At 50.3% G+C, this 16,929-nt stretch overlaps 1 protein-coding gene across 1 annotated transcript in view; it reads right to left on the bottom strand.

Moving 5' to 3' along the window:
* The window catches only part of Dus4 (Dihydrouridine synthase 4), a 120,134-nt gene extending 103,477 nt beyond the window's left edge, over positions 1 to 16,657 (bottom strand). Inside the window, exon 1 of the mRNA XM_053781958.2 lies at positions 16,467 to 16,657. Coding sequence (XP_053637933.1) covers positions 16,467 to 16,642 — 176 coding nt within the window. The 5' untranslated portion in view covers positions 16,643 to 16,657. The remainder of the gene's footprint in view (positions 1 to 16,466) is intronic.
* Positions 16,658 to 16,929: the final 272 nt, after the last annotated feature.

The following is a 16,929-nucleotide window of genomic DNA, read 5'->3' as shown; positions in this document are numbered from 1 at the left end:
CCTAACTTCCAAACTACGAATTCTCTGCATTATATTCACACCACACATTGCCCTCAGACATGACATCTCCACTGCCTCCAGCCTTCTCCTCGCTGCAACATTCATCATACATGCTTCACACCCATATAAGAGCGTTGGTAAAACTATACTCTCATACATTCCCCTCTTTGCCTCCAAGGACAAAGTTCTTTGTCTCCACAGACTCCTAAGTGCACCACTCACTCTTTTTCCCTCATCAATTCTATGATTCACCTCATCTTTCATAGACCCATCTGCTGACACGTCCACTCCCAAATATCTGAATACGTTCACCTCCTCCATACTCTCTCCCTCCAATCTGATATTCAATCTTTCATCACCTAATCTTTTTGTTATCCTCATAACCTTACTCTTTCCTGTATTCACCTTTAATTTTCTTCTTTTGCACACCCTACCAAATTCATCCACCAATCTCTGCAACTTCTCTTCAGAATCTCCCAAGAGCACAGTGTCATCAGCAAAGAGCAGCTGTGACAACTCCCACTTTATGTGTGATTCTTTATCTTTTAACTCCACGCCTCTTGCCAAGACCCTCGCATTTACTTCTCTTACAACCCCATCTATAAATATATTAAACAACCACGGTGACATCACACATCCTTGTCTAAGGCCTACTTTTACTGGGAAAAAATTTCCCTCTTTCCTACATACTCTAACTTGAGCCTCACTATCCTCGTAAAAACTCTTCACTGCTTTCAGTAACCTACCTCCTACACCATACACTTGCAACATCTGCCACATTGCCCCCCTATCCACCCTGTCATACGCCTTTTCCAAATCCATAAATGCCACAAAGACCTCTTTAGCCTTATCTAAATACTGTTCACTTATATGTTTCACTGTAAACACCTGGTCCACACACCCCCTACCTTTCCTAAAGCCTCCTTGTTCATCTGCTATCCTATTTTCCGTCTTACTCTTAATTCTTTCAATTATAACTCTACCATACACTTTACCAGGTATACTCAACAGACTTATCCCCCTATAATTTTTGCACTCTCTTTTATCCCCTTTGCCTTTATACAAAGGAACTATGCATGCTCTCTCCCAATCCCTAGGTACCTTACCCTCTTCCATACATTTATTAAATAATTGCACCAACCACTCCAAAACTATATCCCCACCTGCTTTTAACATTTCTATCTTTATCCCATCAATCCCAGCTGCCTTACCCCCTTTCATTTTACCTACTGCCTCACGAACTTCCCCAACACTCACAACTGGCTCTTCCTCACTCCTACAAGATGTTATTCCTCCTTGCCCTATACACGAAATCACAGCTTCCCTATCTTCATCAACATTTAACAATTCCTCAAAATATTCCCTCCATCTTCCCAATACCTCTAACTCTCCATTTAATAACTCTCCTCTCCTATTTTTAACTGACAAATCCATTTGTTCTCTAGGCTCTCTTAACTTGTTAATCTCACTCCAAAACTTTTTCTTATTTTCAACAAAATTTGTTGATAACATCTCACCCACTCTCTCATTTGCTCTCTTTTTACATTGCTTCACCACTCTCTTAACCTCTCTCTTTTTCTCCATATACTCTTCCCTCCTTGCATCACTTCTACTTTGTAAAAACTTCTCATATGCTAACTTTTTCTCCCTTACTACTCTCTTTACATCATCATTCCACCAATCGCTCCTCTTCCCTCCTGCACCCACTTTCCTGTAACCACAAACTTCTGCTGAACACTCTAACACTACATTTTTAAACCTACCCCATACCTCTTCGACCCCATTGCCTATGCTCTCATTAGCCTATCTATCCTCCAATAGCTGTTTATATCTTACCCTAACTGCCTCCTCTTTTAGTTTATAAACCTTCACCTCTCTCTTCCCTGATGCTTCTATTCTCCTTGTATCCCATCTACCTTTTACTCTCAGTGTAGCTACAACTAGAAAGTGATCTGATATATCTGTGGCCCCTCTATAAACATGTACATCCTGAAGTCTAATCAACAGTCTTTTATCTACCAATACATAATCCAACAAACTACTGTCATTTCGCCCAGATCATATCTTGTATACTTATTTATCCTCTTTTTCTTAAAATATGTATTACCTATAACTAAACCCCTTTCTATACAAAGTTCAATCAAAGGGCTCCCATTATCATTTACACCTGGCACCCCAAACTTACCTACCACACCCTCTCTAAAAGTTTCTCCTACTTTATCATTCAGGTCCCCTACCACAATTACTCTCTCACTTGGTTCAAAGGCTCCTATACATTCACTTAACATCTCCCAAAATCTCTCTCTCTCCTCTGCATTCCTCTCTTCTCCAGGTGCATACACGCTTATTATGACCCACTTCTCGCATCCAACCTTTACTTTAATCCACATAATTCTTGAATTTACACATTCATATTCTCTTTTCTCCTTCCATAACTGATCATTTAACATTACTGCTACCCCTTCATTTGCTCTAACTCTCTCAGATACTCCAGATTTAATCCCATTTATTTCCCCCCACTGAAACTCTCCTACCCCCTTCAGCTTTGTTTCGCTTAGGGCCAGGACATCCAACTTCTTTTCATTCATAACATCAGCAATCATCTGTTTCTTGTCATCCGCACTACATCCACGCACATTTAAGCATCCCAGTTTTATAAAGTTTTTCTTCTTCTCTTTTTTAGTAAATGTCTACAGGAGAAGGGGTTACTAGCCCATTGCTCCCGGCATTTTAGTCGCCTCATACGACACGCATGGCTTACGGAGGAAAGATTCTTTTCCACTTCCCCATGGACAATAGAAGAAATAAAGAAGAACAAGAGCTATTTAGAAAAAGGAGAAAAACCTAGATGTATGTATATATATATGCATGTGCGTGTCTGTGAAGTGTGACCAAAGTGTATGTAGGAGTAGCAAGATATCCCTGTTATCTGGCGTGTTTATGAGACAGAAAAAGAAACCAGCAATCCTACCATCATGCAAAACAGTTACAGGTTTTTGTTTCACAGTCATCTGGCAGGACGGTAGTACTTCCCTGGGTGGTTGCTGTCTACCAACCTACTACCTACATTTGACAAATGCGATATATATCAGTAAAATAGGTACCTGGGTGTTAGTCGACTGGTGTGGGTCGCATCCTGGGGACAAAATTGACCTAATTTGCTCGAATTGTTCAGCATAACAAGGGGCTTTTACTATAGTAGTATGTCATTGATGAGTCAGCTATGCTTGCATACTTTGTACATGTACTTGTAGAAATAAAGATTATTATTATTATTATTATTATTATTATTATTATTATTATTATTATTATTATTATTATTACAGCTCCTGTGTGTGTAATTTCCAATATACCCTTTGTAAATATGAATTTATTTAATTCTAATCTATTTCGAGTTTTGCTAGAATAAATATATGTTCATGTATATGTTTCTGTGGATGTATATGTGTGTAAGAGAGAGAGAGAGAGAGAGAGAGAGAGAGAGAGAGAGAGAGAGAGAGAGAGAGAGAGACACTTGTAAAGTGCTTGCGTACTCAGTTGTACTCTAATAGTTTTGGTTGTTAGCTGTGATGTAGGTCGGTGGTGGGTGAGGGGTGTGTTATCCCTCCTACGGTCATATATGGTGCAATGGTGTTCGTCCTACACCCCCACTCACACCCACATTCACCCCCATCCCACCCACTCTTCCTCCCCACCAACCACACCCACCCCTACCCCTACCAAAATACCCTTCCCCAACCATACCCCACCAACACCCTTATCCATCCCCACTTCCACCCACACACCACTCCTCCCCCACTCACGCCCACATCCACCACCACCCCCGCCCACTCACCCTTCCATCCCCTGGCCCTGATCATGATTATCTTAAACTTAACATATAAAACAAGAAAGGTGTCAAAAACTAATGAATGAAGCAGCAGAAAGGGAAGATAGTGACTTTCTTCACGTTCAAATATATATATATGTATATATATATATATATATATATATATATATATATATATATATATATATATATATATATATATATATATATATATATATATATATATATATATATATCTATATATATTGTTTATTTTTATTAGTATGACTAAGAGTATAGAATAAGGTGGTATGTATAGTGTTGTAGCTATATAGCACCAGGATCCCAATGGGAATAAGTTTGCTGGAAATTACGAGGTTATATTTTATATAATTTTTTATTTAAAAATCATTGTATATGTTTAAAATTATGTGTGTGGGGGTGGGGAAGGGAAATTCTTAGAAAATGAGGGTGTCTTCAGCACTTTAGCCACTCCATGATCCACCCTCTCCCTCCCCTTTAATCCCACCCACAACCACCCACACTCACCGCCCTCCGCTCTTCCCCAGGCAGTCACTCCCTGGCAACAAGAGTACTGACTGCTCTCACTGGCCGCTGCTTCCCTCTGGTTTCTGCTCACTCTGGTTTCTGCTCCCTCTGGTTTCTGCTCCCTCTGGTTTCTACTCCCTCTGGCTTCTGCTCCCTCTGGTTTCTACTCCCTCTGGCTTCTGCTCCCTCTGGCTTCTGCTCCCTCTGGCTTCTGCTCCCTCTGGCTTCTGCTCCCTCTGGCTTCTGCTCCCTCTGGTTTCTACTCCCTCTGGTTTCTACTCCCTCTGGTTTCTACTCCCTCTGGCTTCTGCTAACTCTGGTTTCTACTCCCTCTGGCTTCTGCTCCCTCTGGCTTCTGCTCCCTCTGGCTTCTGCTCCCTCTGGCTTCTGCTCCCTCTGGTTTCTCCTCCCTCTGGTTTCTACTCCCTCTGGTTTCTACTCCCTCTGGCTTCTGCTCCCTCTGGCTTCTGCTCCCTCTGGCTTCTGCTCCCTCTGGCTTCTGCTCCCTCTGGTTTCTACTCCCTCTGGTTTCTACTCCCTCTGGTTTCTACTCCCTCTGGCCTCTGCTCCCTCTGGCTTCTGCTCCCTCTGGCTTCTGCTCCCTCTGGCTTCTGCTCCCTCTGGTTTCTACTCCCTCTGGTTTCTACTCCCTCTGGTTTCTATTCCCTCTGGTTTCTACTCCCTCTGGCTTCTGCTCCCTCTGGCTTCTGCTCCCTCTGGCTTCTGCTCCCTCTGGCTTCTGCTCCCTCTGGTTTCTACTCCCTCTGGTTTCTACTCCCTCTGTCTTCTGCTCCCTCTGGCTTCTGCTCCCTCTGGCTTCTGCTCCCTCTGGCTTCTGCTCCCTCTGGTTTCTACTCCCTCTGGTTTCTACTCCCTCTGGTTTCTACTCCCTCTGGCCTCTGCTCCCTCTGGCTTCTGCTCCCTCTGGCTTCTGCTCCCTCTGGCTTCTGCTCCCTCTGGCTTCTGCTCCCTCTGGCTTCTGCTCCCTCTGGCTTCTGCTCCCTCTGGTTTCTACTCCCTCTGGTTTCTACTCCCTCTGGTTTCTACTCCCTCTGGCCTCTGCTCCCTCTGGCTTCTGCTCCCTCTGGCTTCTGCTCCCTCTGGCTTCTGCTCCCTCTGACTAATGCTCCCTCTGGCTTCTGCTCCCTCTGGCTTCTGCTCTCTCTGGCTTCTGCTCCCTCTGGCTTCTGCTCCCTCTGACTAATGCTCCCTCTGGCTTCTGCTCCCTCTGGCTTCTGCTCCCTCTGGCTTCTGCTCCCTCTGGCTTCTGCTCCCTCTGGCTTCTGCTCCCTCTGACTAATGCTCCCTCTGGCTTCTGCTCCCTCTGGCTTCTGCTCTCTCTGGCTTCTGCTCCCTCTGGCTTCTGCTCCCTCTGACTAATGCTCCCTCTGGCTTCTGCTCCCTCTGGCTTCTGCTCCCTCTGGCTTCTGCTCCCTCTGGCTTCTGCTCCCTCTGACTAATGCTCCCTCTGGCTTCTGCTCCCTCTGGTTTCTACTCCCTCTGGTTTCTACTCCCTCTGGCTTCTGCTCCCTCTGGCTTCTGCTCCCTCTGACTAATGCTCCCTCTGACTAATGCTCCCTCTGGCTTCTGCTCCCTCTGACTAATGCTCCCTCTGGCTTCTGCTCCCTCTGACTAATGCTCCCTCTGGCTTCTGCTCCCTCTGGTTTCTACTCCCTCTGGTTTCTACTCCCTCTGGCTTCTGCTCCCTCTGGCTTCTGCTCCCTCTGGCTTCTGCTCCCTCTGACTAATGCTCCCTCTGGCTTCTGCTCCCTCTGGCTTCTGCTCTCTCTTGCTTCTGCTCCCTCTGGCTTCTGCTCCCTCTGACTAATGCTCCCTCTGGCTTCTGCTCCCTCTGGCTTCTGCTCTCTCTGGCTTCTGCTCCCTCTGACTAATGCTCCCTCTGGCTTCTGCTCCCTCTGGCTTCTGCTCTCTCTGGCTTCTGCTCCCTCTGGCTTCTGCTCCCTCTGACTAATGCTCCCTCTGGCTTCTGCTCCCTCTGGCTTCTGCTCCCTCTGGCTTCTGCTCCCTCTGGCTTCTGCTCCCTCTGACTAATGCTCCCTCTGGCTTCTGCTCCCTCTGGTTTCTACTCCCTCTGGTTTCTACTCCCTCTGGCTTCTGCTCCCTCTGGCTTCTGCTCCCTCTGACTAATGCTCCCTCTGACTAATGCTCCCTCTGGCTTCTGCTCCCTCTGACTAATGCTCCCTCTGGCTTCTGCTCCCTCTGACTAATGCTCCCTCTGGCTTCTGCTCCCTCTGGTTTCTACTCCCTCTGGTTTCTACTCCCTCTGGCTTCTGCTCCCTCTGGCTTCTGCTCCCTCTGGCTTCTGCTCCCTCTGACTAATGCTCCCTCTGGCTTCTGCTCCCTCTGGCTTCTGCTCCCTCTGGCTTCTGCTCTCTCTGGCTTCTGCTCCCTCTGGCTTCTGCTCCCTCTGACTAATGCTCCCTCTGGCTTCTGCTCCCTCTGGCTTCTGCTCCCTCTGGCTTCTGCTCTCTCTGGCTTCTGCTCCCTCTGGCTTCTGCTCCCTCTGACTAATGCTCCCTCTGGCTTCTGCTCCCTCTGGCTTGTGCTCTCTCTGGCTTCTGCTCCCTCTGGCTTCTGCTCCCTCTGACTAATGCTCCCTCTGGCTTCTGCTCCCTCTGACTAATGCTCCCTCTGAGTAATGCTCCCTCTGGCTTCTGCTCCCTCTGACTAATGCTCCCTCTGGCTTCTGCTCCCTCTGACTAATGCTCCCTCTGGCTTCTGCTCCCTCTGGTTTCTACTCCCTCTGGTTTCTACTCCCTCTGGCTTCTGCTCCCTTTGGCTTCTGCTCCCTCTGGCTTCTGCTCCCTCTGAATAATGCTCCCTCTGGCTTCTGCTCCCTCTGGCTTCTGCTCCCTCTGGCTTCTGCTCTCTCTGGCTTCTGCTCCCTATGGCTTCTGCTCCCTCTGACTAATGCTCCCTCTGGCTTCTGCTCCCTCTGGCTTCTGCTCCCTCTGGCTTCTGCTCTCTCTGGCTTCTGCTCCCTCTGGCTTCTGCTCCCTCTGGCTTCTGCTCCCTCTGGCTTCTGCTCCCTCTGGCTTCTGCTCCCTCTGGTTTCTACTCCCTCTGGTTTCTACTCCCTCTGGTTTCTACTCCCTCTGGCTTCTGCTCCCTCTGGCTTCTGCTCTCTCTGGCTTCTGCTCCCTCTGGCTTCTGCTCCCTCTGACTAATGCTCCCTCTGGCTTCTGCTCCCTCTGGCTTCTGCTCCCTCTGGCTTCTGCTCCCTCTGGCTTCTGCTCCTTCTGGCTTCTGCTCCCTCTGGTTTCTACTCCCTCTGGTTTCTACTCCCTCTGGTTTCTACTCCCTCTGGCTTCTGCTCCCTCTGGCTTCTGCTCCCTCTGGCTTCTGCTCCCTCTGGCTTCTGCTCCCTCTGGCTTCTGCTCCCTCTGGTTTCTACTCCCTCTGGTTTCTACTCCCTCTGGTTTCTATTCCCTCTGGCTTCTGCTCCTTCTGGCTTCTGCTCCCTCTGGTTTCTACTCCCTCTGGTTTCTACTCCCTCTGGTTTCTACTCCCTCTGGCTTCTGCTCCCTCTGGCTTCTGCTCCCTCTGGCTTCTGCTCCCTCTGGCTTCTGCTCCCTCTGGTTTCTACTCCTTCTGGCTTCTGCTCCCTCTGGCTTCTGCTCCCTCTGGTTTCTACTCCCTCTGGTTTCTACTCCCTCTGGCTTCTGCTCCCTCTGGCTTCTGCTCCCTCTGGTTTCTACTCCCTCTGGTTTCTACTCCCTCTGGTTTCTACTCCCTCTGGCTTCTGCTCCCTCTGGTTTCTGCTCCCTCTGGTTTCTACTCCCTCTGGCTTCTGCTCCCTCTGGCTTCTGCTCCCTCTGGCTTCTGCTCCCTCTGGCTTCTGCTCCCTCTGGTTTCTACTCCCTCTGGTTTCTACTCCCTCTGGTTTCTACTCCCTCTGGCCTCTGCTCCCTCTGGCTTCTGCTCCCTCTGGCTTCTGCTCCCTCTGGCTTCTGCTCCCTCTGACTAATGCTCCCTCTGGCTTCTGCTCCCTCTGGCTTCTGCTCTCTCTGGCTTCTGCTCCCTCTGGCTTCTGCTCCCTCTGACTAATGCTCCCTCTGGCTTCTGCTCCCTCTGGCTTCTGCTCCCTCTGGCTAATGCTCCCTCTGGCTTCTGCTCCCTCTGGCTTCTGCTCCCTCTGGTTTCTGCTCCCTCTGGTTTCTGCTCCCTCTGGTTTCTACTCCCTCTGGTTTCTACTCCCTCTGGTTTCTACTCCCTCTGGTTTCTACTCCCTCTGGCTTCTGCTCCCTCTGGCTTCTGCTCCCTCTGGCTTCTGCTCCCTCTGGCTTCTGCTCCCTCTGGTTTCTACTCCCTCTGGTTTCTACTCCCTCTGGTTTCTACTCCCTCTGGCCTCTGCTCCCTCTGGCTTCTGCTCCCTCTGGCTTCTGCTCCCTCTGGCTTCTGCTCCCTCTGACTAATGCTCCCTCTGGCTTCTGCTCCCTCTGGCTTCTGCTCTCTCTGGCTTCTGCTCCCTCTGGCTTCTGCTCCCTCTGACTAATGCTCCCTCTGGTTTCTGCTCCCTCTGGCTTCTGCTCCCTCTGGCTTCTGCTCCCTCTGGCTAATGCTCCCTCTGGCTTCTGCTCCCTCTGGCTTCTGCTCCCTCTGGCTTCTGCTCCCTCTGGCTTCTGCTCCCTCTGGCTTCTGCTCCCCCTGGCTTCTGCTCCCTCTGGCTTCTGCTCCCTCTGGCTTCTGCTCCCTCTGGTTTCTACTCCCTCTGGTTTCTACTCCCTCTGGTTTCTACTCCCTCTGGCTTCTGCTAACTCTGGTTTCTACTCCCTCTGGCTTCTGCTCCCTCTGGCTTCTGCTCCCTCTGGCTTCTGCTCCCTCTGGCTTCTGCTCCCTCTGGTTTCTCCTCCCTCTGGTTTCTACTCCCTCTGGTTTCTACTCCCTCTGGCTTCTGCTCCCTCTGGCTTCTGCTCCCTCTGGCTTCTGCTCCCTCTGGCTTCTGCTCCCTCTGGTTTCTACTCCCTCTGGTTTCTACTCCCTCTGGTTTCTACTCCCTCTGGCCTCTGCTCCCTCTGGCTTCTGCTCCCTCTGGCTTCTGCTCCCTCTGGCTTCTGCTCCCTCTGGTTTCTACTCCCTCTGGTTTCTACTCCCTCTGGTTTCTATTCCCTCTGGTTTCTACTCCCTCTGGCTTCTGCTCCCTCTGGCTTCTGCTCCCTCTGGCTTCTGCTCCCTCTGGCTTCTGCTCCCTCTGGTTTCTACTCCCTCTGGTTTCTACTCCCTCTGTCTTCTGCTCCCTCTGGCTTCTGCTCCCTCTGGCTTCTGCTCCCTCTGGCTTCTGCTCCCTCTGGTTTCTACTCCCTCTGGTTTCTACTCCCTCTGGTTTCTACTCCCTCTGGCCTCTGCTCCCTCTGGCTTCTGCTCCCTCTGGCTTCTGCTCCCTCTGGCTTCTGCTCCCTCTGGCTTCTGCTCCCTCTGGCTTCTGCTCCCTCTGGCTTCTGCTCCCTCTGGTTTCTACTCCCTCTGGTTTCTACTCCCTCTGGTTTCTACTCCCTCTGGCCTCTGCTCCCTCTGGCTTCTGCTCCCTCTGGCTTCTGCTCCCTCTGGCTTCTGCTCCCTCTGACTAATGCTCCCTCTGGCTTCTGCTCCCTCTGGCTTCTGCTCTCTCTGGCTTCTGCTCCCTCTGGCTTCTGCTCCCTCTGACTAATGCTCCCTCTGGCTTCTGCTCCCTCTGGCTTCTGCTCCCTCTGGCTTCTGCTCCCTCTGGCTTCTGCTCCCTCTGGCTTCTGCTCCCTCTGACTAATGCTCCCTCTGGCTTCTGCTCCCTCTGGCTTCTGCTCCCTCTGACTAATGCTCCCTCTGGCTTCTGCTCCCTCTGGCTTCTGCTCTCTCTGGCTTCTGCTCCCTCTGGCTTCTGCTCCCTCTGACTAATGCTCCCTCTGGCTTCTGCTCCCTCTGGCTTCTGCTCCCTCTGGCTTCTGCTCCCTCTGGCTTCTGCTCCCTCTGACTAATGCTCCCTCTGGCTTCTGCTCCCTCTGGTTTCTACTCCCTCTGGTTTCTACTCCCTCTGGCTTCTGCTCCCTCTGGCTTCTGCTCCCTCTGACTAATGCTCCCTCTGACTAATGCTCCCTCTGGCTTCTGCTCCCTCTGACTAATGCTCCCTCTGGCTTCTGCTCCCTCTGACTAATGCTCCCTCTGGCTTCTGCTCCCTCTGGTTTCTACTCCCTCTGGTTTCTACTCCCTCTGGCTTCTGCTCCCTCTGGCTTCTGCTCCCTCTGGTTTCTACTCCCTCTGGTTTCTACTCCCTCTGGCTTCTGCTCCCTCTGGCTTCTGCTCCCTCTGGCTTCTGCTCCCTCTGACTAATGCTCCCTCTGGCTTCTGCTCCCTCTGGCTTCTGCTCCCTCTGGCTTCTGCTCTCTCTGGCTTCTGCTCCCTCTGGCTTCTGCTCCCTCTGACTAATGCTCCCTCTGGCTTCTGCTCTCTCTGGCTTCTGCTCCCTCTGGCTTCTGCTCCCTCTGACTAATGCTCCCTCTGGCTTCTGCTCCCTCTGGCTTGTGCTCTCTCTGGCTTCTGCTCCCTCTGGCTTCTGCTCCCTCTGACTAATGCTCCCTCTGGCTTCTGCTCCCTCTGACTAATGCTCCCTCTGAGTAATGCTCCCTCTGGCTTCTGCTCCCTCTGACTAATGCTCCCTCTGGCTTCTGCTCCCTCTGACTAATGCTCCCTCTGGCTTCTGCTCCCTCTGGTTTCTACTCCCTCTGGTTTCTACTCCCTCTGGCTTCTGCTCCCTTTGGCTTCTGCTCCCTCTGGCTTCTGCTCCCTCTGACTAATGCTCCCTCTGGCTTCTGCTCCCTCTGGCTTCTGCTCCCTCTGGCTTCTGCTCTCTCTGGCTTCTGCTCCCTATGGCTTCTGCTCCCTCTGACTAATGCTCCCTCTGGCTTCTGCTCCCTCTGGCTTCTGCTCCCTCTGGCTTCTGCTCTCTCTGGCTTCTGCTCCCTCTGGCTTCTGCTCCCTCTGGCTTCTGCTCCCTCTGGCTTCTGCTCCCTCTGGCTTCTGCTCCCTCTGGTTTCTACTCCCTCTGGTTTCTACTCCCTCTGGTTTCTACTCCCTCTGGCTTCTGCTCCCTCTGGCTTCTGCTCTCTCTGGCTTCTGCTCCCTCTGGCTTCTGCTCCCTCTGACTAATGCTCCCTCTGGCTTCTGCTCCCTCTGGCTTCTGCTCCCTCTGGCTTCTGCTCCCTCTGGCTTCTGCTCCTTCTGGCTTCTGCTCCCTCTGGTTTCTACTCCCTCTGGTTTCTACTCCCTCTGGTTTCTACTCCCTCTGGCTTCTGCTCCCTCTGGCTTCTGCTCCCTCTGGCTTCTGCTCCCTCTGGCTTCTGCTCCCTCTGGCTTCTGCTCCCTCTGGTTTCTACTCCCTCTGGTTTCTACTCCCTCTGGTTTCTATTCCCTCTGGCTTCTGCTCCTTCTGGCTTCTGCTCCCTCTGGTTTCTACTCCCTCTGGTTTCTACTCCCTCTGGTTTCTACTCCCTCTGGCTTCTGCTCCCTCTGGCTTCTGCTCCCTCTGGCTTCTGCTCCCTCTGGCTTCTGCTCCCTCTGGTTTCTACTCCTTCTGGCTTCTGCTCCCTCTGGCTTCTGCTCCCTCTGGTTTCTACTCCCTCTGGTTTCTACTCCCTCTGGCTTCTGCTCCCTCTGGCTTCTGCTCCCTCTGGTTTCTACTCCCTCTGGTTTCTACTCCCTCTGGTTTCTACTCCCTCTGGCTTCTGCTCCCTCTGGTTTCTGCTCCCTCTGGTTTCTACTCCCTCTGGCTTCTGCTCCCTCTGGCTTCTGCTCCCTCTGGCTTCTGCTCCCTCTGGCTTCTGCTCCCTCTGGTTTCTACTCCCTCTGGTTTCTACTCCCTCTGGTTTCTACTCCCTCTGGCCTCTGCTCCCTCTGGCTTCTGCTCCCTCTGGCTTCTGCTCCCTCTGGCTTCTGCTCCCTCTGACTAATGCTCCCTCTGGCTTCTGCTCCCTCTGGCTTCTGCTCTCTCTGGCTTCTGCTCCCTCTGGCTTCTGCTCCCTCTGACTAATGCTCCCTCTGGCTTCTGCTCCCTCTGGCTTCTGCTCCCTCTGGCTAATGCTCCCTCTGGCTTCTGCTCCCTCTGGCTTCTGCTCCCTCTGGTTTCTGCTCCCTCTGGTTTCTGCTCCCTCTGGTTTCTACTCCCTCTGGTTTCTACTCCCTCTGGTTTCTACTCCCTCTGGTTTCTACTCCCTCTGGCTTCTGCTCCCTCTGGCTTCTGCTCCCTCTGGCTTCTGCTCCCTCTGGCTTCTGCTCCCTCTGGTTTCTACTCCCTCTGGTTTCTACTCCCTCTGGTTTCTACTCCCTCTGGCCTCTGCTCCCTCTGGCTTCTGCTCCCTCTGGCTTCTGCTCCCTCTGGCTTCTGCTCCCTCTGACTAATGCTCCCTCTGGCTTCTGCTCCCTCTGGCTTCTGCTCTCTCTGGCTTCTGCTCCCTCTGGCTTCTGCTCCCTCTGACTAATGCTCCCTCTGGTTTCTGCTCCCTCTGGCTTCTGCTCCCTCTGGCTTCTGCTCCCTCTGGCTAATGCTCCCTCTGGCTTCTGCTCCCTCTGGCTTCTGCTCCCTCTGGCTTCTGCTCCCTCTGGCTTCTGCTCCCTCTGGCTTCTGCTCCCCCTGGCTTCTGCTCCCTCTGGCTTCTGCTCCCTCTGGCTTCTGCTCCCTCTGACTTCTGCTCCCTCTGGCTAATGCTCCCTCTGGCTAATGCTCCCTCTGGCTTCTGCTCCCTCTGGCTTCTGCTCCCTCTGGCTAATGCTCCCTTTGGCTTCTGCTCCCTCTGGCTAATGCTCCCTCTGGCTTCTGCTCCCTCTGGCTTCTGCTCCCTCTGGCTTCTCCATCTGGTCTCGGCTCCCTCTGGCTTGTACTCCCTCTGGGTGCATTGGCTTAAGCCGGTAGGAGACTTGAACCTACCGCGCATGGGCCAGTAGGCCTGCTTCAGTGTTCCTTCTTTCTTGTGTTCTTATTTACATGTGCCCATAACACGTGTGACCTCAAGACCATTATTAAAAAAAAATCTGGGTGACCACGTTTATCATGCTGTCTACGACCCATTATATGACCACATATCAATCAATACTCAGATATGACTCCACTTAATGCTGATTAACAGAGTTTATAGCCTGTGGTAACACAAAGGTCGTTAAGACTTCATGTCTTCATATATATAATATATATATATATATATATATATATATATATATATATATATATATATATATATATATATATATATATATATATATATATATATATATATAGGATGGGGTCCACCTCTGGTGTAAATTGTGGGACCCATAGCCTCGGAAAAGTGGATAAAAAGGCTTCAAGGATGAATATTTGCATTTCTTCCTGAAGCCGTTTGAATATTCCACTTCCCCTACCACCCCATTTTTTTCATATTTTTTTTTTACCAGTAGGAATATTTTATTACATAATATGGTACAAAAGATTTAAGAGATACATTGTTGATATAAAGGTGGCATATACGGTACATGTTGTTACGTGTGTGTCACCGATTATAGGGCGAAAATCTCATCCAGCTCCTCAGAGCTGGGGCGTGTGCCCAAAATACAGCAGGCATTACCCCTTTGAACAGCCGCACTGAGCCGCTGGAACAGGAAACTAACTGCCCTGGAGGTTACCTGGAGGTTATTCCGGGGATCAACGCCCCCGCGGCCCGGTCCATGACCAGGCCTCCCGATGGATCAGGGCCTGATCAACTAGGATCCCTAGTTACCCTGATGAGTCTTTTTCCCAGCTCCTTAAGGAATTTAGATGCATTCTTTCCCCACGAGCCAAGGGTCTCTGAGCCTATGGGAACAAACATATAATGATGGGCAAGTTCTCCATATTTTCTAGACTTTTGGGACTCCCTGAAGCTGGGAGCTGCCCCTCCTTCCTCCCTGGTGTATTGGAGATAGGTATCAGCCAAGGTAGATGCACATGTATAGTCCCACACCACCTGCTTCCCATCTGTCCAGGCTTGAAGGGTGATACCATCTGGACGCTTCTGGCTGCCATCAGATCTGCTCCCTTACTGCTGGGCATCCAGCTGTTGTGAGGCTCCTCTTGATAATGTTATTAACCACCTCATGTCTTGCAATCTTTCCCTCGGATTTACGGCACACAAGACCATGGTACCCGAATCGGTCTGCTGCTTCACTGCCACAAATACACCTGTGTTCGGCGAGAACTGGGGCGGCAAGTCGAAGGGCAACACCAATGCGGATGGTCTGTGGGTCGAGGCGTGTGCCAAGGCTGGAGTTGGGAACAGCCAACAGAAAATCCCCTGCATGAGGTGCTCTCAATGCCAGGAGGCGGGCTCTATCCTTCCCTGACACACTCTGAAGCATTGTTGAGGCTATATTTTCCACTATTGGACCATCCCAGTGCGATTGTTTGTAGTTGTTGGGGGGAGCAGGTCTGGTTTCAGAGCCCGTTAGATTATCCCAGATCATGGCTCCGTCAATGAACTTTTGGTCCTGGACTCCAATCTTGTCCCTAAGATGTTCAGGGAGAATCGCTGCTACAAGCCCTCTGGATGCAATACATGAGGACAGAAAAGCAGGTAGTGCAATCTGTGATGACTTGCGGACGCCAATGCCTCCTAGTCTGACTGGAAGTGTAGCTTGGTTCCACTGCCCGTCTTCTAGAGTAAGGTTAAGTACTTTCGTAAAAATCTGCCTTAGGATACTGTCATATTCGTGCAGTATAGGGTTATCATATGAAGGTGCACATCTTAGGAAATATGTCAACCTGGGCAGACTCAAGCACTTTGTGAGAAGGTACAAGGCATCGTGGGTGTCCAGATTGCCTATTCGTTGTTCCATTCTCCTTAACTCTTCCAATTTCTTCCTGAGAATTGTGTCAATGGCATTGCTTCCCAGAGGTGCTCCTAGCAAGACACTGTTTGTGGGGGCAATGACTGCTGCTCCTGGTAGTTTTGATCTCACTGCATTTATCACTTGTTGATTGACTGAGGTGATTTCACATTTGGATGGATTCAGGATGAGACCCATTTCCTGTCCCCGTGTCATTACCTGTGTAAGATCATGTAGGAGGGACTCCTTTGCACCTGCTAGTGTGCCATCATCTAGGAACCAGATGTTTAGCTCACTGGTCAGTCTGACTGTGATTTCCCTAACTGCTATACAGAAGAGAAATGGTGCAAGAGGATCTCCTTGTGGGACACCCTCCGATGATGTGATTTCATGCTCTCCAAAGAGAAGCATTGATTCCTTGCTATACCCAGCTGCAACAAAAGGGAAAAGACCAGGGAAATGTTCTTGTACTGCTGCTAATACCACGTCTCTTTTCAGGAGATTGAATGCATTCTTGAAATCTAATTTTACCACTGCATTGTCCTCAGCCAGGTTGTTGATATACGCCCTTGTTGCATGAACCGCTGCTTCACTTCCTTGAGAGACCCCCATATATATATATATATATATATATATATATATATATATATATATATATATATATATATATATATATATATATATATATATATATATATATGTATGTATGTATGTATGTATGTATGTATATATCATTGTAAGAACGCTAATTTTATTATTATTATTATTATTATTATTATTATTAAAGATTCGCCAGTATTCTCCCGGCCCGGGCCTTTTCCAAGTGGTGGCCCGGCCTTGGCTCCCCGTCTAGGGAGTGTCTGAGACCTAAGTCTCCCATGGAAGGAGGTACAAGTACCCCCTCATCTTTGGGACCAACCGTCCCCAGGCCTAGCCACATTCCCCGCCCTCACGGGGCTCGTAGGGAGAAGCTAGGCCTCTCTGCTCTGCCATCCCCGCCCCAAGGGGGCTAATGGGAATGGCAGTCTTGTGAGGTGCAAGCTCGGGCTCAGGCACCTACCCTACCCTAGAAGGGTTAGGCATGGTATCGATGATTAATTTTATGTGGATTCCTAAATCCACTCATACTTTTTTGCCTATTTCAGTTAATTTTAGAAAGTTTATGTAAAGATGTAGAATTTTAGGAATGTTAATCATTTGTGTAAAGCTCAAGGAAAGGTAAATAAGTTTAGGAATTTCTTATAAAGTCGTATTTTCGGTCAGATTGGAAAGAGTGTTATTTCACCTGTCTCTGTTCTGCCACCTGGCGGCGGCGGCGACGGCGACGGCGGCACCTGCCTCTGTCCTGCCACCTGGCGGCGGCGCCACCTGCCTCTGTCCTGCCACCTGGCGGCGGCGACAGCACCTGCCTCTGTCCTGCCACCTGGCGGCGGCGGCGGCGCCACCTGCTATTGTAAACATCCGGTGCAGCACTTACGTGGAACAATAGTCACATTGTTCCTGAGTACCGTCTCCCACCTGCCTTCGTACCAGTGACGGGCTCCTCACCCCGGGGAACTGGACGTGAACTCTCTTTCCTAGGATCAGATCTCATTGTTTCTTATTCTCCACAAACTCTTGACACCTGAGAGTTCAACACTTACCAGTGAAAATGATATTAGCAATGAAGGTAATTTGGTCTACAGATTAACCTTACCTAACCTGAACGAATTATCTTAACGTAACATAACCATAACTAACATGACCTA

The sequence above is a fragment of the Cherax quadricarinatus genome, chromosome 30 (assembly GCF_038502225.1).
Source record: "Cherax quadricarinatus isolate ZL_2023a chromosome 30, ASM3850222v1, whole genome shotgun sequence".
NCBI lineage: Eukaryota > Metazoa > Arthropoda > Malacostraca > Decapoda > Parastacidae > Cherax > Cherax quadricarinatus.
The sequence above is the reverse complement of the archived record's forward strand: the minus strand, read 5'-3'. Positions and strand labels throughout refer to the sequence as shown.